Source organism: Melopsittacus undulatus, chromosome 6 (genome assembly GCF_012275295.1).
Source record: "Melopsittacus undulatus isolate bMelUnd1 chromosome 6, bMelUnd1.mat.Z, whole genome shotgun sequence".
NCBI lineage: Eukaryota > Metazoa > Chordata > Aves > Psittaciformes > Psittaculidae > Melopsittacus > Melopsittacus undulatus.
The window spans coordinates 34,258,962-34,282,228 of record NC_047532.1 but is presented as its reverse complement, the minus strand read 5'-3'; the positions used below and the strand labels follow the sequence as shown (position 1 = coordinate 34,282,228).

The 23,267-nt window shown below is 38.2% G+C and overlaps 1 protein-coding gene across 1 annotated transcript; it reads right to left on the bottom strand.

Annotated features, from left to right (window-relative positions):
* Window positions 1-1,991: 1,991 nt before the first annotated feature.
* On the bottom strand, window positions 1,992-22,898 carry CPB1 (carboxypeptidase B1). The gene is made up of 11 exons (XM_005147019.3): window positions 22,737-22,898; window positions 22,566-22,641; window positions 20,773-20,897; window positions 18,450-18,549; window positions 17,323-17,424; window positions 15,941-16,042; window positions 13,659-13,769; window positions 13,470-13,560; window positions 12,570-12,772; window positions 3,396-3,480; window positions 1,992-2,217 (listed from the first exon to the last, which is right to left on the bottom strand). The coding sequence occupies exons 1-11, from the start codon at window positions 22,805-22,807 to the stop codon at window positions 2,030-2,032; spliced, it is 1,254 nt and encodes a 417-aa protein (XP_005147076.2). The 5' UTR covers window positions 22,808-22,898; the 3' UTR covers window positions 1,992-2,029.
* Between the last annotated feature and the right edge of the window lie 369 nt (window positions 22,899-23,267).

The window sequence follows — 23,267 nt, the reverse complement described above, 5'->3', positions numbered from 1 at the left end:
TTCTTTCAGTGCCTCTGCCCTATCAGCTTACCTGCTTGCACAATGTCCTTTCCTGCTTAAATTTCTCTCCTATATTCTTTGGTTTATGTTCATGGATGATAGATCACGTTCAGTTGCTCTTCCTCTCTGCAGCTACGTAATTTGACCAGAGGTGCTAGTGAGTGCCTTCTGTAGAGGAGGCACAGGAAAGCTGCGTATCACTGCCTTGCTGGGATTTGACTCTGATTGTCTGAGCTACCAAATTTGTGCACCATATTCTGCCTTGGAGTAACAGTTTGAAGTTAACTGGGGTAACCCTAACATCATTGGAGCTGCTGGGTGCTGTGACCTACCACTCTACTGTATTTGTAACTGTGTGTTTGGTTGCCTGCAGTGTTACAAAGAGCCTTCCTAGTAGTCAGTGGTGCTGAGTATAAACAATTCACCTTGCACTCAGTGTGAGGCCTGCGATACTTTCCCAAATAATACAGTCAGGATAGTCCCTGGGTGGTGTAGTACTTGGTTAAAATTAACCAAAATATTTTATATTCCAGGTAGTTTATTTTCCTGCCCTCTGTGACATGTTTGGCTCTGGTGGGTATGTGCTGCCTGTGTCCTGTGCTGTTTTCAGTAATACTGATTACCCTTCCCCTCACTTCTGTTGCAAACCATTATGACATGTCTTTTTACTGGTATGTGCTACTTTCACACATGGGTTGAGTTTCACCAGTGATCAAAACCAGATGGATCAGTCATGTGTGAGTACTAATTTAATCTGAGTGCTGCTTGGCTAATTGGAGTGGGCTAGTGGATGCGTTCCTTTCTTTTTCTTATACATAAATGAAAGTGTAATTTTAAATTGGACCTTGTCTTTCAGTTTCCCTCCACAGAGAAGGGGCAAAAAAGGAGAACACATAGTTTTTGAAAGGTCTAAATTTGGTGATTTTCTTGGGAGAACCACTTTCTCTATAAGATGCATTTCATGGGCTATGCTGGGTGCACCAGCTAGGGACCTGCCAGAAGCAGTGCTAATTCCAGGAGTGTCAACAGACAGCGGAAATCTCTGTTCAGAGCTTCCAGCAATGGCAGGGAGATAGCCGTGTTCTGTGTTTCTGCAGAGTGTGTCCTGTATTAGCTAAGCTCTAAACAGCATTAAACACATTCTCTGCAGCTGCATAAGAAAGCTGCCCAGAGTGGCTGTTCATCACTCTTACTCTGACCCACTCAGAACCACATTAACTGTACAGAAAATTGATCGGAGGGGATAATTCTTTGCAGTTTCTCACAAAAGAAACAGTTAATAATTTATCACCAGACTTAGCCTTCACGGCTGTTTATAATTCTTCCACTCATGACAGCAGGAACATGTGGGACCCCAGGAAGTACCAGGACTCTGAGAATATTTTGAGAGATGCTACTGTAGTGAGTGTGAGAGCCAGAAATGCTGGGTATTTTATAGCATGATTTGTGTCAAGTCTTGGTCTTTAGAACTAACAGTAACTATAAGCTTCAGCACTGAATTCAGATCAGACTGGCAGTGACCTCAGCTCCAAAATAGGTTTCAGGGATGGGGCAGATTGAGGATAGGTTTTGAGAAAATTCACGAGAGCTAACATAATTTTAAAACTATGTGATGTGAACTTTCCCTTACTACAGTTGCCATTAAGGCAGTAAATGGTTGGATGAAAGCACATTTATGTGAATAACCTAGCTGATTTCATTTTGTTTGGCATTCAGGCTGTATAAGTTTTAGTGCTCTGCCCATATGTTGTGTGTAAAGATAATTTTAATCATTAAGGCAACCTTTACCTTAAGTTGATTAAGCTTCTTATGTTCTTTCTTTTACCCCCCCCCCCCCACAACTATATCAGTTGCCTTAATAAAAGAGATATTATTTCTCATGACAAACTTCTGTTGACCTATGATGGACTGAGGATATGAATAAGAACATTAAGTAATGAGAAATAAAATAAAATCCTATTGTTAGGGAAGAATACAAAGGAAGGCATCTTTGAATAAAGCCTTCTTTAATAGATTTTAGAACTCCATTCTAATACAAGTGCTCAAGAACATAATTGGCAATATATTTAACAGCCAGTAAAGTCTCTTCACAGGTTGGCTTTATCTGAGATTCAGGGAGAACAAAACCATATCTACCAGTGTCTCGGAGCTCAAAAGTGAAAGAGTACTTGATGCCTTGATTGTAAGCCCAGTCATCGGAGCCCCCTGCAGCAGGATCTGTTGATAAAGAAATAAAATAAAGCTTAACTGGAAAAGTGTGGCTTCACATTTAAATGGGATATACTTTGGAGTCAAGTCACGTAACCAGAAATACATACAGGAATATTGGGTGAATTGATCGATTTCTCCTGCTCATAGAAAAGTTTTTGTGATTTTAGGCTATTTGTGAGTTTTGTTTCGGCTGATAGTGCAACCAAATATAAACAAGCTAAACTGCTCGTCCTTGTTAATATTGTGGGGAGACCATGGGAGAAAAGTGTAAGGAACAGGAGAATGGCAGACTTGCATGGGGTTGTTTAGAAATATTAGGTATCAGAAGCAAATACCCTCTCACTGAGTAGGTCATACAGATCAGAGGTTCATACAGATCTGTAAAGAACTGTGGATCCTGGCACCAGCTCCATCCTTTCTGCTAGACAAATGGTATCCTCCCTTTCCAGTACTTTGGAACAATGAAGGCAGTCTCTTTCACTAAGGAAGGAGCCTCCAGAATTCCTAAGCATCACCAAAACTTTCTTAAAGGAGCAATCTCCATAAATATTCTAAAAACTGGGAGAAAATGTTTTTTACAGGTTTTAAAAATTTAGGAAAAAGAAATATGGAAAAGAGATTACTTTCCATATTTAAGTAAATGAAGAAATCTTAGATATAGAAGATAAGGTTCCAGAAATCTAGATGTGGCAACCTCAGCTCGCATTTTGACACTGCAAGGGCCAGATCCTAACAGTTGAGTTCCCAAGAAAGGCAGAAGAATGAAATTGTAATTAGTGCATTTCTCAGACTGTAATGCAGAGTAAATGAAATAATTATCTGTGTTGCTAGAGTGATCAAAGCCATTCTTTGGGATTCACATAATCTTTTCACTTTGACTTGGAGATACTGGAAATGCAGAAAATCTCAGACTTTTATGTTTAAATCTAAGCTGTGTGTGCTTTAGGAATTCATGCTGTGCACATGAATTCCTACACGCTTTACCACATCACTTTATCTTTCAGGGGTCACACGTTCCCTGGGATCCTTAAGGAATATATCATCTCGTATTTTAGAAATGACAAATGCCATACATTCCTCTGAGTATATTCATGTGAAGCAAAAAGGAAGAGGAACAAGAATCACCAGAAAACTGCAACTGCATTTAGTAGTCTTAGCACTTAATATAGATGGGTATTACTTACAGATTGTTGCAGCTCCTGGGCCATATGTATATTTGGTATTATACAGACTGGTCAGCTGTTCGGTTGCAGCACGAGCAATGGATTCCTATAGAAACAGAATGATAAATGCAGATTTTCAGAAGCTGTTTGAGTGAATCTAAGCAGGTGTATTGAGTATACTGAAAACCCATGCTTGGAAGTGTTTATTTGAAAACTGTTTCACCTCTTGATATGACTAGATGTCAGTAGCTGACAAGGCACAACTTGTCCTGTTGCGAAAAGAGCTTCTCAGTAGAGAGCTCATTCCTCAGGCTTTAATGAAGGATAGTCCGCTCAGTGTATTGCTCCACTAATGCAACAGCCTGCTGCATAGTCCAGCAGCATTTGGATAGGTAAGGGGACAATAGGTGAAAGGATTTTCTATACTTAGAAGAAACTTGTACAAGATTAAAACTAAATAAGGAATCTTATTGAGAGATACGAGAATCTTAGAGAATAGTAATAACTTGATACATTACATTACAAACGTACAACAACCTTTCTTTTCTTTCTATTCATGCAGCTATAAATTTAGAGTCAGCTTAGTCAGTGAAGTTGAACTCTGATACAAGTGGAAGCAGATTAAGGTCTTATAAATATTAACAGCCAGAAAAGGCATAAATTACCCTGGAACCATATGTAGTCTCATTAATTTAAATTCATTTCCTGTGCACAGGGACTCCCTCAGCTCCCACTGATTTCAGTGAGGGCTGGATCATGCCCATCAGTAGTACTGTAAAGCTTTGTATGTTTGCATTAAGGAAAATTACAGACTTTTCTTTGGATCATGTGGCTTTTCAAGTTCTTCATTATACAGCATGTTGGTAATAAAACATGAAAACTATTACTAACAGATGATAAATATGAATGATTTTTGAAAGCAGATGTTCAATATAAGAATAAGCAATGGGTTGCCATATCTTTCTTTATAGCTTGCAGCTGAATGGCTCACTATTCCAGGATATCCTCAAGCACGTCTTTCTCTGTAGGTTATACTTTGGCTTACTTCCCAGTGGAAGATAAATCATAAAATATTCTCTGTTCATCTGTATGTTGCAAGTGTTCCTCTGAACTCCTGAAGATGTGTTTAGAAAATCTTAGTTAAGCGAGAGAGCTTTTCAGCTTCTACAGAAGAGCATCAAAATATGTTTGCATTAGCCTACTTCAGTGCAGAACTGCAAATGTTTCCCCATACCCAAATACTGGATTTTGAACATTTTAGAATTATAGAAGTTTGATCCCATAGGAATTAGGAGTAGGAATTTATAGTCATTTAGCATGTTAATAATATTTAAACAAGGCAGACCAAAGACTATTTGAAGCTTTTAACAGTGTTACAGTGTTCCTCCTGTAACACTGGCTGCACCTGAAGGTGAGGCTTGGTTCCTGACCTCCCCATTGTCCAAACATAAGCAACTGTAGCACGAATGTCATTGCCTTGCATTTCATAAGCATGGTTTCAGAGCAACTGGGGGAGCTGAGCACTCTCCAATGTTGGTTGGTTGGCTTTTTAAATTCCTTAACAAGCTGATTTTTCTAAAATCAATAATAATTTTTAGCAGACACTGAGGGAATTGTAGTGGCTATCTGTTAGTAACACCATGTTTTCTTCAGTCATCTTTTGTTTATAATATATACATTTAATCAGCAGCTGAGATTAAGTCAAATTTTCATTCAACAGTAAATTTTTTAAATGTCAACTGATTCTTTCTCTTTTCAAATATATGCAAAGTGGAAATTAAATTTGGAAAGATAGTCTGATACTATGTATGGATCTGTTGGTGACTAGGGTTTGCTTTCTCTTTAGTAAAACGTGTGGTAGGGACAATAGAATACCAGAGTTGCTGTTTGGGAAGAACAGGGCATTCCTTTCACTCAGTTGCTAGATGATGGCTTTAAATCATACCAGAAGAGATACCAGAAAAAGTATATCAGGAAAACTTTTTACCTGAGGGATTTTTTATTATTGGCCAGGAAATTGTAAAAAGATAAATTTGTAGAAAGAGCAGTTGAGATTTCCAGCTAGTAAGAGCCTGGAATCCAAATAAACAACTTCCTGAAGCTCTCCAGGTTGGAGAGCAAGGTGGTATTTTAAATGACCCTCTCTAAGTGAAAAGCATGACTGAACATTTATGACTTCATCAAGAAATGAAACTTTATCAGAAGTTCTGGTATCTGATTTTTCTTTCTTTAAGTGACTTACATTTGCTTCCCTAATAGTTTAATAGTCTAAAACCTAAAAGTAAAAAAAAAATACTTCAGCTTTAGAACTAAAGCAACCTCTTACTAATAATAATGTAATCTAAACCAGCAATAATAATAAAAAGTAAGTAAATACTTGTGAGCATAATTCAAAATATGAGGAAAAAAATTCATTGGTTTTTTGTTTTAAGATAGCACAATTACTGCAAATCATCCATACAAAGAAGTAATATGGAGATTTATGGAGATGTATATAAGTAATGCCCAACATTTCTTAAAAGGGATAGTGATAGTTAGCCTTTGAAAAGTAGTTAGGATTTTGAAGCCTCTGTGTTATTTGGAATACAGCTGCAAGGAAAAACCTCATTATCTTTTTGACCTTTGAAGATACTCTTTGCAGCTGAGTGATTTTCTAGATCTCTGCACAACTGGCTTAATGGAATTATTGTGGTTTGCTTGGAGTTTATTTGGTTGTTGGTTTGGGTGGTTTTTTTACTGTTAAGAATCCCTCTGTTACAAGAAAAATTTTGCTGAGAGTTATAGTAGCAGAGAAACAACTGGTGCCCTGAAGTCCTAGAAATAACTCCAAATTAATACCTTGTAACTGGGGACAGAAATGGCTTTTCAAGGTCTGACTTGCAGCAGAACTGGTAAGCTGGTTATTGCAGTAGAAGGTAGTGTTCCCTGAACAGATCATGCATCTGTTTACGCAGCAATTACTAGTATTTATCTTTTGTACAGAGTGCATGGGCCAGTGAGACAGCAGAGTTGTGTGCTTAGTTGCCATTATCTTACATAATTCACAACCTTTAAACCTATTTTTTCAGTTATTAGCCTTTAATGAAGGATATGTTTCTAGCTTCTCTCACTACATCTGGAGTTTTGAACTAAACATGAATTATCAGGCTAACTGTATGTTAATTGGTAACTTTTTTGGGAACATCTCCCTCATTTTACTTTTGTATCGTCAGGCTAGGTTTGCCAGCATATTGTGGCTGATTAGAAACACTTCAGGGATGTTGATTATGCAGCTGCTGCATATGAACAACTCTCTTTGCCCTCATAGTCTGACAGTGCTCTGGAGAAGCCTCTTTACTGATTGACTGGATCCCTTGCTCTCTCCGCTTCCTGGACTGCAAACTGGTTTGCCCAAGGCTGAAAACTGTATTTTCAGTTTACCTTGCTCTCATATGCTATTTAAGTGACCCTCAAGGAAAATCTAAAAATGTGGTATTTGCAAAGTTGAAGCTAAACTTCTGAGGCTTCTTGTTTTGCCAAAAAAAACGGACTCCTCTCCAAAGCGTCCATGACTGATGTGTAATTTAGTTCACTATTCTGTTGTTGCTCATAGTTTAGCATGTCCCCCAGGAGTCCAGGGAATCCAGCCAAGTGGAGGACTTTAGTATGAAACTTCTTTTTTATTCGCAAGTCTGTTTCTCTGTGGCAGTCTCACAGTGCTTAAGAAAGCAATCCCATGTTAGAGGCTTTCCAGTGTGACTTAAGGTGATTGTGCCCTACACCTCTTTGGAGACTGCTGTCTTTCAGCCAGATTCATACATGAGCTGCATCTGAAAGATGCTACTACTAAACCCCATCCTTTTCGCAACTGTAAGACTGTCAGTACAGAACAGTTCTGTTGTGGACATCTGTTGTGGTACATTTGGTGGAGGAGCTGTGAAACCAATTCCAAATGATGCTTTTCTGCCCACTTTCCTGTTTGTTGCACTTCTCAGTTGACTTTAACAATATTGTTAAAGTCAACTTTATAAGTTCTGTGATTACAGTACTTATAAAAAGTACTGTAATCACAGGAGTTTGCAACAGCACAGATACAACAAAAGCATAGGTTGTAACTTTTCACTGGTATGTTTGAATCTCTTAGGATTTTTGCTCTTCAAAAATTCTTACCATCTGGTCATCATATGTCTTAAAACACATTTAGGACTTTGCTCCAAGGTATCAGGTTAAGTAATCAGACTGATAATCAGGAAGTTCTGCAATGTATTTGAAATTCAGTCTTTCTGCAGGCTGTACAGACTCTGGGCATATCTCAGCTTTCTACCATATCCTATTTTAAGCATTCAAGAGGAAATGAAATGATAGACCAACCTTATGCGAAAGGTGAATTTTGGTGAGCTGAAATAATAAACAATGTGGCCAGTATGCATTAAAATAATACAAGCTGAAATATTGTGTCTAGAAAATTATTATGGGATTAAATCAATATTCTGCAGATTGCCAAGTAAAATAATACACATACTTTAATCTGACAATGAGGATGAGCTGGCTTCAGACATGTGTTTTGTATGTACATTTGTTATTTAACTGAGAGGTGGAACTGAACCCGGAAAGGAAGGAAGGGCACAATGCACATTCCTCTGCTCTATCAAACTATAGTTCAAATCCAATTTAAATACAAACAAGAAATTATAAAGCTAGATTTGTCTGGTGAAAATGAGGAAAGCATAGGGTGACCTAATAGGAAGCTAAGGCCAGAATATGAACCAATTAAAAATACAATTAAATGAACTGCTTATGGCAAGTGCTATTAAATGCAGAGTATCTTATTGCAAGAGGACGAAAATGTGGGATAGTAAAATAAAGATGAAAATAATATTTTTGAGGTGTGGAGAGATGCTGGTCTTTCCAAGTACGTTTTTTTAATTTAAAAAATCTAATGCTTCTGTTCTCTGTAGGAAATGGATTCAACTGTGTGTTCTGTGTGCAGGGTAACACTCCAGGGTATAGTAAAGAATGAGTCAAGGGATTATGAAGCAGGCAAAATGTGATTCACCAAAAGGAGTACATATTTCTTTCAGGGTGTCATCACAAGAATATTGTGTAACTTCTGAGAAATTCCTGACCTAGATTTTCCTGTGTTGGGTGTTTTTGTTGTTCAAGTATTGTTTGGATAACAGTGAAAGTTTTGTGCAACACCCCTGGGACAGGGGTGGGAAATGACAACCCCGAATAAAGGGAGAAAAGTTTTAGGAAAATCCTTGGGAGCTGTGGGGTTTAAATCCTGAGAGATCCTCTTGCATCTAAGAAGAGTGGGAAGTTGTGGAAAGGAAGAGACATACATGACTTTCATTATGTTTTACACCCCAAGGCTGGAGGTGGTTGAGGGCTAGTTCTAATCCCCCACACCAAGTAAGCTAGAGGTTGTTCTGATTTGCTATGGCAATGCAGAGGAACATAAAGCATGTTTGGGATTCTCAGAGAGCCCTGTTCTACTTGAGAAACCAAATCCAGAATGTTTTTATATTTTCTGGTGATTTCTTGAAGCTGTGAACAGAAAAAATCTTTTGAGCCCCAAGGACATGCTATTCAGTTCGCTTGCAGGAAAGGAAGTTAACAAGCATTTGCTAGATCTTTCTCTTCTGCAGACTTAGTGTCTTCAATATGAAATTACCCAGTTTTTGTGCCCTTCTTTATCTCAGACACTGGAGTGCAGCTTAAGCCCCATGCTATCGTGCTACCTTTAATTAAATACAATGAAACAAAATCTTGTTAATGATAAGCAGACATGTGAGGTTTTCCTTTAAACACATGTCCAGTTGCTCACTGAAAAAGATAAGAAATCACAACTATATTTCCTTTAATTTATTAAATCTGTCAGGGTAAAAATAATATCTGTGATAAGATAATAGCATTCTAAATTTTGTTTCCTCAATAGAAAAATTATTTATGATCCTTTATTTGCTCAAATGATTTCTGTTAGAATTTGAGATTCTCATTCTTCAGCATATTTCTAAATTCTGAATCTAGACAGAACTTTTAGTCATGAAACACAACATTTGGCATACAAAATAATACTTCTTTTTGTAGCTGTCTCATTTCAAGCAAGTACAATTGTTATTTGAAAATCTTAAATTTTCTTTAGTTGCAGCTTAAATGAATATGTTTTAGTTATTTAATGTAACCTGAAAAGCTGCCCTTTCGAACCTGACCCAGAGCCTGTTGAAATCAGTCTTTCTATTTAATGGACTGACACAGAAATGAATTATGCCCTTTCTCTTTAATTATACCAACTACAAACAGTGTTGTTTGGGTGGTGTTCTGATCTCATGCTCCAAAAGAAGGATTTTTGGCAAGAAGTCTTCCCATGTTAAAATCAAATACTGCACAAGTTGAACAGCTCTGTGATCCTGCTGTCTTTTTGTTGGGATCACCAATAGAAGAAATATTTCTCCTCAATTAACACATGAAAAACACCCATAAGGTCACCTTATTGTGGTTGTGAGATTTGTAATTACCTTGTAGTAGAAAATAATGGAACTCCCTTTGAGATTAGTTTGCCTCTTTTAAAATATAGGATAAAGTGATGTTGGAAAGACTAACTTTAAAAGTGAAATTAAATAGTTGTAGAGACATATATAGCCTGCATTCCTGAGCTCTATTTTTTTAATGGTGAATGGTACAGCAGAATTGTCTTCTATGGCAGGAAAAGAGAGTTGTTATTGATAACAGTTGTAGAACCTTAGTATGGGTCTTAGTATGGGTGATTCACTAAATCTTACTGTGTATAGAGGGACCTTGACACACTTGTGAGGTGGGCTGATGCCAGCCTCATGAAGTTTAACCATGCCAAGTGCAAGGTCCTACACCTGGGTCGGAGCAATCCCAGGCACAGCTACAGGTTGGGCAAAAAGGAAATTCAGAGCAGCCCTGTGGAGAAGGACTTGGGGGTGTTGGTCAATGAGAAAATGAACATGAGCCAGCTTCAGTGTGCCCTTACAGCCCAGAAAGCCAACCATATTCTGGGCTGCATCAAAAGAAGCGTGACCAGCAGGTCAAAGGAGGTGATTCTACCCCTCTACTCTGCTCTTGTGAGACCTCACTTGGAGTATTGTGTGCAGTTCTGGTGTCCTCAACATAAAAAGGACACGGAACTGTTGGAATAAGTCCAGAGGAGGGCCACGAGGATGATCAGGGGACTGGAGCACCTCCCATATGAAGACAGGCTGAGAAAGTTGGAGCTGTTCAGCCTGGAGAAGAGAAGGCTGCGTGGAGACCTCATAGCAGCCTTCCAGTATGTGAAGGGGGCCTACAGGGATGGTGGTGAGGGACTATTCATTAGGGACTGTAGTGATAGGACAAGGGGTAACGGGTTGAAACTTAAACAGCAGAGGTTTAGACTGGATATAAGGAAGAAATTCTTTACTGTGAGGGTGGTGAGGTACTGGAATGGGTTGCCCAGGGAGGTTGTGAATGCTCCATCGCTGGCAGTGTTCAAGGCCAGGTTGGACGGAGCCTTGGGTGATATGGTTTAGTGTGAGGTGTCCCTGCCCATGGCAGGGGGATTGGAACTAATTGATCTTGAGGTCCTTTCCAACCCTAACTATTCTATGATTCTAGAAAGTATTAGAATAGAATATTGCTAGTTTGAAATTTTAATTTAAGAAAAGAATTTGGAAACTTTGCAAAGCACATAGGTTCTTTCTCATTGTTAAGATTTGTTTTAACAATGAGCTGTCAATGTAAACTTTTTTCATTTAATACCGTGAGAAATGTGCTGTACTTCTAGTTATGTTTCATCACATTTGCTAGTGATTCAAAAAATTGGGCAGAATGTCATGCAAATGTTTAACACATGGGAACTTTGTGATATTGACAACAAAGCAGCTTCAAGAGTTTTGTGTTATTTTATTACTGTAGACTGAACTGAAATGTGTAAACTGTGAAGCTTTTGTAAAATTGAAGACAAGAAATTACTACAGTTCCCTGGATTAATTACAATTTAAAAATTTCTCAAATATAAGTTAAGAAAGCAAAATTTCATCTTAATTTAATCCTCTCTTTTCATCTGTAAAAAAAAAAATGTAGCAAGAAACTTCACTGTTGGCTCCAGTTTGTATTTGTGCTTCAGTATCAAGATATCTACTTGGGAGCACTCATAAATCTGTCAAACCTGCACAGCAGATCAACACACTGTGTTGTTGCCTTGGACTTTTCTGGCAACATCCAGGAAAGAGGAGGAATCAAGACTTGTTTGTTTTGTCTTGCTATGTTGTTTTCCCTGCCAACAGCTTCTAATTGCTAATATGCCAGAGAAATGAAGTAATTTTATTATTCATTGTTGATTTCTGGCCTTATAAAATGTCCACAACTTTTATAGACATTCTGTTTTTTAAGGATAAAAAAACCCCACCACACACACACATATATATATATATATATATTTTCTCCAGACCGTTATCTTACTTAAATGGCATTAGAGCGTGGCCTTTCTCTAGGATGAATAAAAGAGTTGTTCTTTAAAACACCACATTCATCCTTTCTTCTTCCAAATGAAAGGTGTGTTTGAATCAAGGCCTATTTAGAAAGGCCTCAGAACTGAAACATTTTACCTAACTGTTCTTAAACTAGCTGTTTTATAATCTGTTTTTAGTTATACTCCTGACAAAAAGTGCATCGTTGTCCTGAACTTGTATCAACAGGAGTTTCACTATTTTACTTCAGTGAGAACTAAGGTTGGGTAGGAAGTGGTAAACAGAGATCCTTATCAGGTCTTAAGGATACCAGTGCAAGTCATTTCACAGTTATTACAGTCTCTCAAGCTGTTAGCTTGACTTACAGGGCATAATTCTTCTATGTAATGTATTAAAGCTACATACACAGCCACCTCTTGAATCAAGAGGAAGCAGTGCTGCACAGCATATAGTAGATTTCTGTATAGCATGACTGGAAGACAGACCTGACCTTGTGGCAAATTCATTGTGTATGTGGAAATTAAGTAAGTCTCTTAAATTTGTCCTGTGCTTGAACTATCTTGAAGCCATCATGGTTTTCCCTTGTTCTTGCTGTGAAAGACTGAAGTATTTTCAAAACCTGGCAATACAGATTCTTTCCAGATGTTAAAGGAACTGCTTGAAGTTAAATGGACCTTAATAGTAAGTGTTGTTTTTTTTACTTGTTCTTTTCATTATGTCAAAATGACAAAGAAAGACTTACCAGTTCCTCATAGTTCGATGGTAAACTGTAAGTATATGAATAAGGAAACAGTAGCATCTGGGAATACGAGTGAATCGTCAAGTATGCCTTGATTGTCGAAAGATGTTCACGAATAAAATCAGCCAAAGCTTTGGTTTCGTTTTCAGACTCAGGTTCAGAGCCACAGTAAGTGGAATCACAGGGGCTGTCTGAGGCCCCAATTGCTGGGAAGAAAGTTGAATTTATTAAGTATTTAATGACAAAATTTTGTTGTTAGGAGAGTCATGTTTTGTAGATAAGCCTTGGAAATCCTACTGACACACATGCCGTATCAGAAAGGATATTTTATTGCATAGTTAAGACCCTGGGCAACATGACAGCATTGAATAAATATGCCCTGTATAGAGTGCATAGTTGGAAGAACAGGTATATTGATGTAAGGCCCTGTGTTATGTAAGTGATTTGGGATATTGATTTGCTTCAGTACTTAAGGTATCTCCCCCTTTACTCAGGTGCTTCCAGGAGACAACCAAGTGAAACCACTCAAAAGAGACTCCTCTCCACCTAGTGAAACCAACTAAAAGAAAACTATTTTGGTTTCTGTTCTGAACTCATAGAAGTGTGTGTGCATATATATACATGTATATGTGTGTGTAGACTTGTGTGTATGTGTATGTATGCACATTTGTGTGTATATATATGTTCATAGAAGTAGCCATACCAATGATGCTAGTAATAACCAAAGTCTGTTTTTTGCCCAGGACTACTTCAAAAATTGGATACAAGCTACTTTACAATGCTATACTGGCAGTTTTCACTCAAGCTTGAGCTGGACAAACCATAGGGTAGGGAAAATCCGTAATTAAGTATCTTGGTTATTTCACCTGTGATCATTTGCAGCTTTTGTTAGGAGACACTTACTGCACCAGCCAGCATTAAAATTCCTGTTGAGATCTGTCCCAATGCAAAGGCTGTGAGCATTTTTAGAGCGTGTCTTTCTCCACATGCGGTTCTGAAATAGAACAGTGAAGCACAGATCAAAACTAAGAAAGCATTCTAACAGTCGGCTTTTGCGGCAATAATCCTCTTGAGAAAGAAGAATGTACTTACATTTGTCCAAGTGTAAACATAACCATCAATGTTAACAACAGGCAAAATATAGAAGTCCAAGCTGTTGAGAAGTGTGGTCAGGACGGTATCTTTTCCATAGGTCTCAACAGCCTAGTTGGAGAAAAGTAGAAAAAGCTGATGGTGCCTTCATAGAGCTGTTTCTTCTATGTGATTTAAAGGCCTGGGTCTGAATTGGGAATTAATGAATGTGGTGGTCAAAGTCATCCAGGTCACTCTGCCACATGAGATGGCAGCTCTCTGGTATTACATATATTTAACCGATTTATACTGACTCAAACCACACTGCTCTTAGAAAGCCATCTCATTCCCATAGATAAATTATATGGTAAAGCAGTGCTGATTTTGAGCAGGATAAAAATCACTGGAAAGAGATTTTTTGTCTATTAGTTTCTTTTTTACAGAGCAAAGTTTCTGTCCATATATTCTCTCTACATCCTGTCACCTTAAAGGTTTGGATTTAATTTATGTGACAAGGAAAAAACGATTTTCTATATCTGTGTTGCAGAAAATTTTTAGCAGTAACCAAAATTATAGAGAATATTTCCAAAGAACATCCTTACACATTACCAGTCATAATGCTGTGGATGCACATATTCATAAGGAGACAGATTTGTCTCTGTGCTTTTCTGGACACATACATCAAATAACAACCATAACTCTTGCCATAACCTGCATATCATGATTATTCATGGCCCAACGTTTATATGCTTGTTTGCAGATTTATATTGGTGTCGAGGGAGCATGCAATGATAATGGAAATTTGCTCTGTTTCTTTTACACAGACATAAAGGACAGCACAGGGAGCAATGCAATGGAGAAAGGCATCTTTTGTCCTGTCACTAGCAAATGGGAAGGACATATGTAGAATCTAGAAAAGCTGTTTTAGATCACTAGAACTTACTTTTTCCTGGTTTTGGTTTGTTTGTTTCCTGCTTGGTTTTGGGGGAAGATACATGACAACCCACCCCGCTCATGTTTTTCTATGGCGTTTTTTTTTTTTACTTTTATGTCTAGAAGCAAACCCAAGTGAACCGTTGATGACGCTCAGAGGACTGCACTTTTAAAGCATTTCTGCCTATCCACACTTGGATGCACTGAGCAGAGCCACTGCTGGTGTCAGGTATGCCCATGAATTAAGTGACCAGACAGTGAAAATGACAGTTGTAGTGACGTGAATTGCTAAGAGAAAAATGTTAGCACATACTGTCTGCAGCCTTATTAGGAGATAATGAAATCACATTCCCATTGACTCCACTGAGATGTCACTTTCAATTTCCACTGCTCCCTACACAAAACCGCATGGCTAGCTGATAAGACTGAGATTATACTTGCCACCAGTAAATGCCTCTGCCAGCATGGCTCACTCATATAATTTGGCTTTCCTTTGCTTAGGTTTTAAATCCAAGCTGCTGTTTCTGGGTTTGTTGTTTGTTTGGGGTTCTTTTAGTAGGTGTTGTTTTTGGGTTTTTTTTCACTATTCAGGCAGTAATTCTTAAATAATTTGAGATTCAGTCAGATAACTGTTCTGCTAAGTTGGTTGATCTCCCCCTGCTAAGGGGGAATATACCTCTTCTTTGTAGAAAAAACCATGCAGCATGCTTGTTTTTTTTCTACAAAACCAATCTCTCCTCACCACCTGCTTTAAGTTGGTGGTGAGGAGAAGGAAAAGACAGAAGAGATAAAATTGCTTAATTCAAGGCCTAAACTATCCCAGCTTGAAGTGAAGGTACTTTTACCTGTGCAGTTCTGTCCTAGATATGGTTTCACCATTCCATGCAGCTTGGAGTGGCAGCTCAAAGGGATGTGTATGCATTTCTCTCTTCCTGAGTGAAGTTTAGGAAGCTTCATCTATAGTCTTCCTCCACTTTTGGGTACATTTGCTCAGTGCACTCTGGGCTTAGCTGAGGGCAGGTTTCCACCCTCTCTGTTGCCTTACAGAATAAAGCTGGTTGCAGGATATAGTACAGCAAACTCTACTCCTTATGACTATATAGAAAACATACCTATGTTTATAGTGTTATTTGACCTGTTTGCTTGTCTCTTACACATACTTTTAGGTAGTCTTAAGCTACTGAAAGATTAGAAGTCCAACCATTAAGATCTGGTTTAAGCAGATACACCCTAACTATATGATGTGCAGATAGGTATTTAGAGGTAAAAAGTCAATCTGCAGTGGCCTCAGCTCCTGCTGCTCACTTCAGATTCTTTTTTAAACACAGTTGCATTTTTAAAATTGTTTTTTCATCATTAAGCTTACTGACTTCTTTCACAAACCACTGGCAGAAAGCAGGTGTGATCCACTCTCTTGCATGGAAACCACAATCAATAAAGATGGCCTTCTTATTTGGACCACTTTTTCCCACCTAGAAAACAAAACAAAAAACAAAACAACAACAGCAAAACCAAACAGGTATTAAATAAAATAATTCATATGCAGAAAAGTCAGTCAGCTTCCTGACCTAAAAAGTCAAACTTTATACAAATACAGCATTCCTTGATTAAATTGAAACCTACAGGATGCTCTATCTCTAGCTGACCATGATATTTGAGCTAAAACAATAGATTCTTAATAATTCAATTTTTATTAATTTAGAGATGCTTTTTCCACTATTATTTGATTATTCTGCACTGTTGACTTATTGTACTGTCTCTAAGAGCTGCTCTTGTTTGCTTGAATGATTATTATAAATGCTTATGCAATTTTGGGCAAGTAATCTTTATCCTTTCACCTTTATTTAAGTCATTGCACCTTATTTATTCACAAGAGTTACACCAAAAAAATAGCCATGGTTTAACCCCAGCCAACAACTAAGCACCATGCAGCCCCTCACTCACTCCCTCCGAGGCAGGATAAGGGAAGAGAGAATTGGAAGGGTAAAAATGAGAAAACATGTGGGTTGAGTTAAGGACAATTTAATAATGGAAATTAAAAAAACAAAACAAAACAAAACAATGAGAGAGCCATAAGTCCCAAGGAAGACAAGTGATGCAAATGAAAACAATTGCCCATCCAGTCCCTGAGCAGCCACCCCCCTAGCTAACCTTCCCCCTGAGCATGATACCGTATGGTATGGAATATCCATTTGGTCAGTTGGTGTCAGCTGTCCTGATTGTGTTTCCTCTCAACTTATTATGCACTCTCAGGCTGCTTGCTGGCAGGATGGTGTGAAGAACAGAAAAGGCCTTGATTGTGTAAGCACTGCTCAGCAATAACTAAAAGACCTCTGAATTATCAACACTGTTTCCAGCACAAATCCAAAACATAGTTCCATACCGGCTACTATGAAGAAAATTAATGCTACCCCAACCAAAACCAGCAGAGAATTACATTTCATGGAGATACAAAAGAATTTGTTCCCTATTGCTAGAAAGACTGACATTTATAGTTCCTTTCAGAGTAAATGTGTTTACAAACAACAGATGGAGAGAACATAAAGGTAGATGATCATTCAAACAGCTCTTACGAGTTTGATTGGATTTATATGTCTGAACTTCTAATAATTCATTATGCTCCTTTTAAAAGGTGTTATATTTTCTGCAAAACATATAATACTAGCTTAGCATCATTGGGGGTTTAATAGACATCGGAATATTGGGAGGTTAATAGAGAAGAAGCCTGGCACAAAGAAATCTAAGCACTTACTTTGAGAAGGTAAATTGACCGTCCTTCGTATGTTTCCCCAATTACACTGCGAGAGACAAGGTCTGGGTTCTGAGCAGCAATATCAGCAGTCCAAGCAACTATCTGTTTAGTAAGGAGGTTAAATTTACATTTGCCTCTGTTCCTCATATCCAGGCTAATTAATTCACAGACTTTAAGCCAGAGCATCTAACTTGACCTAATATTTAATACAGTTTGTAGATTTCCAAGAATTAATTACAACTTGTACTAGAGCTATATGTCTGAACTAAGATTATCTAGTACGAATTTCTCTAAACCTGTCATTGGACTATGGCTACTGTATTACAATACCCTTTGAATGCTGATCCTATATATTTCTAACCTTCTCACCCCTAAAACTCTCTTAACAAAAAAAAACTTTTTCTCATTAAGTTAAATAGATTGAATGCCTTAAATCTTCTATATGTTGTAATGTTTTCAGTGTATGGCTTTTATTCATCATAACTTTCAAAGTTGTTGTGGAAGAAAATTGATTACTTCTGTATATGTTCTATAGATACCACCTGGAGAGGAAATACATTTTCTTGTCTGAAAATGTAACAGCTTCTTAGTGGGCAATGATTGTCACAAAAATTAAATATTTTTGCAAGGGAACACTTGAAAGGGAAATTGTTGTACTTTTAAGTTTAAGAACTGTGATGCAGTGGATGATAAGGGGCCACTGCAAAGATGTGAAGAGTGACATGGTCAAGATTACGTGACAGGAAAAATAAGCATGGCTGTGAAAAAAGCAGGGAGGAGGTGAGACTCATGGAAGATGAAGAGCTAGAACTGGGGCAGGGAAAGAAATCAGATGTTTTAGCAGAGGAGATGAGAGAAGGAGCAAAAAGGAAAAAACAAATTAGTAGTGAAGCACATCAGGCTGGTCGTTGGATTTCTGATAGTTTCTTTGCAGCCCTGGGAGCAGAAATAGAGGAAATAGGTGTAGGGGGATTACCCAAGTAATGAGAAATAAAGAAAAAGAGGAAGGAGAGTTTGGAAAAGGAGTTATATTAATGGATGCAACAGAAAAGGGAAAAAAGCTGGAAGCATATCAGAAGCCATTTTGACTAAAGGGATTGATAAAATGGTAAACTTCTAGACTTTACCATTTCCCAGTTGTTGTACTTTTCATAGCTGTGTCCAGTGGTACGAGCTTTGCTGTCAAATTGGGCATCCAGTGCAGCCTGCAGGTTGTCGATCAGAACTCTGCAATAAGGCACCATGAAAAGTGTAAAGAGAAACATAAAAGTTGCTAACAGGGAGTAAGCAGCAGGTAGACATTTCAGGATCTTCCTGGCAGCAAAGCCACATAGATTGTGAAGTGAAATGTGGGGCGTTTGATTTATGCATTTGCAAATAAGATACATTAGGTTCAAGTTTCAACTTATGTTGTGTCTCAGCCTTCCCACCAGAATGACCAGGGAGCAATAGGTTCCTCCTAAGTACCACCTGCCTACTTACTCCCATACTAACAAACCTCCTGGATGGGAACAGTTTGGTAAGGAAGACTAAACTAAAGTTTAGTTCCTAAACTTTAGGAAGACAAGCTTCCAAAGTTTAAGTGTGGTTTAATAGCTCTATTGCAGGTAGCATTATCCATCCTCTAAGCTACTTTACTGCATGTGAGTTGGTCTGTTAAAGTAGAACACACAATGGCAAGAAAACCCTAGTATCCTCCCTGGTTAGGTTGGAGCTCTACTGTTCATTTTTCTCTGGGGCTGACACAAAGGCACAGCTCACTGTCGAGCATACTCTTGATGACCTTTTGCTCATATTTCAGCCTTAGCTATCAAAAAACTGAAGTCCTCTTGTTTTAACAGTGCTTGTCTTAACATTCTTACAAATCTTACTGATATGTCCTTGATCACTTGTGATTTGGATAGAAGCAAGAGCAGGAGGCCAGTTTGAGAGACACCACCAGCCTTCAGAACAAACAGTGCAGATGCCTACATTGACATGATGTCATGGCACTGCAGCTGCACTTCAAAAGAATTGTAACAGCTTGGGTTGTCACAAGGACGCTCCACTCAAATTTGTCAGGGACACCATCCAGACATTATGGCCTTTGCTGCAATCAAAAGATTTGTGCATGGACCTAAGGGAGTTCATGAATATTACAGGAAAAACTAATATATGTACAGTAACTCCTGCTTAGCCAAAAAGGAAATTCCACTGAAACTGGATTCCTGTGCTCTATGTGGGATGTGATATTATTAAAAATTATTTCTTCTAGAGTGTATTTAGATTCTGTTCCCCCAGTGGCATCCAAATAAGACATGGTTAACAGGAGGCCAGTAAGTTTAGGGATGGATTATCCTCAGATTTAGCAGACTGTAAAAGCCATGTTTCATGAGAACTGTGTTGTGTCCAGCGAAGGAGTTTGGTCTGGTGGCAGCAACAGTGGAGCTGAGAGACAAAAACTCTCCATTCAGCTAAATGAAGTCATGAGAATTTGATTGAGTAACACTGACTTTCAGTGTCTGGATACATGATATAGACAAAATATCCATTACCTACTGAAGAAGCCTGATAATCAAGCTGGGCGGAGCCAATCTGCAATGCTCAGGTGGAGCTAGAAGAAGAATGAAGACAGACAACTCCCCTCCACTCTAGCCCAAAGCTACCTTCTTATCTATGATTAAAGCTTAACTGGAAGACATAAAGTAGAAGCAGTTGGCTGGTCCTGCTCTTTTCTCCTTATGTTCTGATTAGTGCTACTCACTACAATGCTTTTGTTCTCAGGGTTGTTTAATGTGGCAGTGTGATCTAGTTCCTCCACTTAGGCTACAGTTGTATTCAGTCATGGAAACTCAGAGCTCTTTTACTTCTGGATAATATACTTGTGAAATGTTTAAGCCAATTAAGAGCTCTCTCACTGGAAAATCCTTGCCATGTATCTGCTTGAGTGAGCCCAAGGCTGTCCTGGGAATCTGTTGTCCACACTGTCTTAGTCCTTCACCTGGTAGCTGTACTCCCTTTGTCACAAGCTGTTCTGCAGCTTAGAGAACTCAGTGGGGAGCCCCTCATTGTGGCCCCTGGGGCTCATAATTTTCTGGCTTCAGTTCCCTGATACTATCATGCAAAGCCACCTGGTGCACTTTCTGGCTCTTTCTAGACCTTTGCTGCATTTTGTCTTTAGTGAGAAATCTTTTTTCCCTCCTTTAGTCCAGCTTTGTCTACTGCAATGAGCTTTCACTTCTGGGAAATTCCTGGTAGCAAGTCTTTGCTTCCTCTCTGTTACCTCTACCAACATTTTACCTCACCCCTTAAGCAGAGCTGTTACAGTTCATTTGACCAGCTGTGGGAAAGCTGAACCCAGAAGAAGCATCCACAGGTGCGATGAAGTTTGTGACAGAGAGATCAGCTGACACATTTTCCCCAGTATTTAATTTCCTTCTACTCAAAATACAGTAGTGAAAACAAACTTACTTATACTCCACTCCATTTTCTTTCAAAAGATCTTCAACCTCAAAAGACTTGTCAGCTTCAACTCGGAAATCCACTTGCATTTTTGGCCTTACCAGTGTGACAGAGTCTGGCTGCCAAAAGTCAACCTAAAAGAAGAACAAAAGAATGCATAAACAAATAAATACATACGTATGACTGTTATTTTTAGGTGGACATATGTGTGATGGTGATGTTAACTGTGATCAATATACTGAATTTCATTCATATCCTGTTACAGTGATCCAATCTTGCTTGCCAAAACCACCAACCTACGTTTTAACTGGAAATAGATTAAGAAGATTTTATTAGGCCCTGCAATTTATGTGGCAGAGTTCTGCAAATGACAGTGACAGTTTCACAAATGGGAAGTATTCTGTAGCATCTGAGTGCATACAGACTTGTGAGTATAACTATATTTACAGCATCATTCATTCTTTGGACATATTTCTTTGGAGGTTTTTTGCATATAAGCATTAGACAAAAGTGGGTTCCTTACTCAGTAGCAGAGGGATGCTATGTGAATATTTTACATAAATCAGCTGGGAAAGACTTGTCTCCATGAATGCCTATAAGACTCAGTTCACTAAAGTCAGTATAAGGAACCCTTATCTTTATAAAGTGTTTAGTTCTGGGTGGAAAAATGACAGTGCTATTACTATTTGACATATTTTTGATGAAGTCAGCTTGCAGACCTCAGGATTTAGTGCCTTATTAAAGGCCAATGAAAGCAAAGCTGGCTTGTCAACCTAATGACTTTTCAGCCTTTCATCTCATGATTGCAAAGAAAATTGGGGCCAATGGGCATATTCATGAACTATATGTCTTTAAGTGAGATGGCTCTCCAGGATATACTACTACATCAGTCCTGACTGATTGCTTTGTGTACCAATGGTAGTTCAAGGGTCCTTTCTTTGCTTAAAAGAAAACAAACAATCCGTTTATACTGCACAGTTAAAAGCCAGCATGGTATATTAATTTTCTTAATATTGTTAGCATCGTTGCAATAGTATATAGTTCTGCAGAATACTGTTCCAGCATGCTATAATAGCCTGTTGATGATAGTTCTTCACATCTGTACTTTGTTAAAAATACCATCCTTTTATCCTACAGATAATGGTGTCTTTTTCACCAACAGCTATTTTGCAACATCAAAGCTGAGGAGAAATATTGAAAACACATTTGCTGTCTTTATTGTTTTTCTCATGTCATTTTGTCATCATATATTTACTTCAAGGTCAGTAAGAAACATGCAGCTTGGTTGGAGAGAAAGGAAGCTTTAAAGGAAAGTCAAAGAAGAAAAGATGACATGAGAGACTAGAGGTCAAAAAAAAGTTAATTTGTTGGGAGTAGGGATTTTTATATTATTTACATGAGCAAAATGTTTTGCCTGTAATGGTAAAAGTTCTGGTAGCTGGAATTGCCATGTTTTATCTAATGCGTTCTTGACAGCACACCACACTGAACACAGCTTTTCAGATTAACTCATTCTATTAATAAATTCTGGTGGACACTTTGATGTTTGGACTGGGGTCACCAGGCTTTCTAGGAAGGTATTGGAATGTATTTGTACTGCTCTAGCTTTATTACCTTGTCCTATTCTTTCTGAATAAACACTTCAGCTGACTTGAATGGTCTCAAGATTAGGTCTTGATTCAGTAGTAGTCTTGATTCATTCAGTTGCATGCTTTTTTTTTTTTTTACTAAGATATATGTTAGTTGAACAAAAAGAAACGTTCATTTCAAATACAATATAGCCCTTTCCCCATGTTCTTTACCTGCATGTTGTTGCTAAGGGATTTGATTATTTCCACCTGCTCATCATTCTGCAGAATCACACGAAACACCTTTTGCCTGAAAGGAGAGAAAAAGATTGAATTTGAAACAGGTAAGGCTTTTGCTCATGCAAAAGAATTTGTGCAGATATAAAACCTGATGTCTGTTCTTACCTATCAAAGGCAAGATCCTGCAGGTGAGCAGAAACAGCTGCAGCACCTACAAGAACCAAGAGCGGCCACATTTTTTTTAAAGAAAATTCAGTTCTTCTATGCTGCTTTTATAACCTGTTTTGTCCTGCTTTTTATCAATTATATATCAGAACAACCCACTGAGCAACTGATAGATTGTTCCTTTGGCCTCGTTTTATGTGTGTACTCTTTATGATGTGTGTTTTCCTCCACAACTGTGAAAACAGATGAAAGTCTCAAGGAGGACTGGCTACAGAATCTTGCTATTGGGCTGGATAAACTCTTGGTATGAGAAAGTGAATTTAATTTTCTTTGTTCTTTTCTGTTGAATGTGAATTTTGAACACTTCCCCCATCCCCAAACATTTGGTTGCTGAATTACAGACTTTATAATATTTCATTGTTTCTTTATGTAGTGGTAGAGGTCTGTGAGATGTTGTTGCAGTGTAAATGCTCTGAATCACACAGAATTATCCATTTTCCTGAATGATATGAGGCTGACTGACAAAGGAAG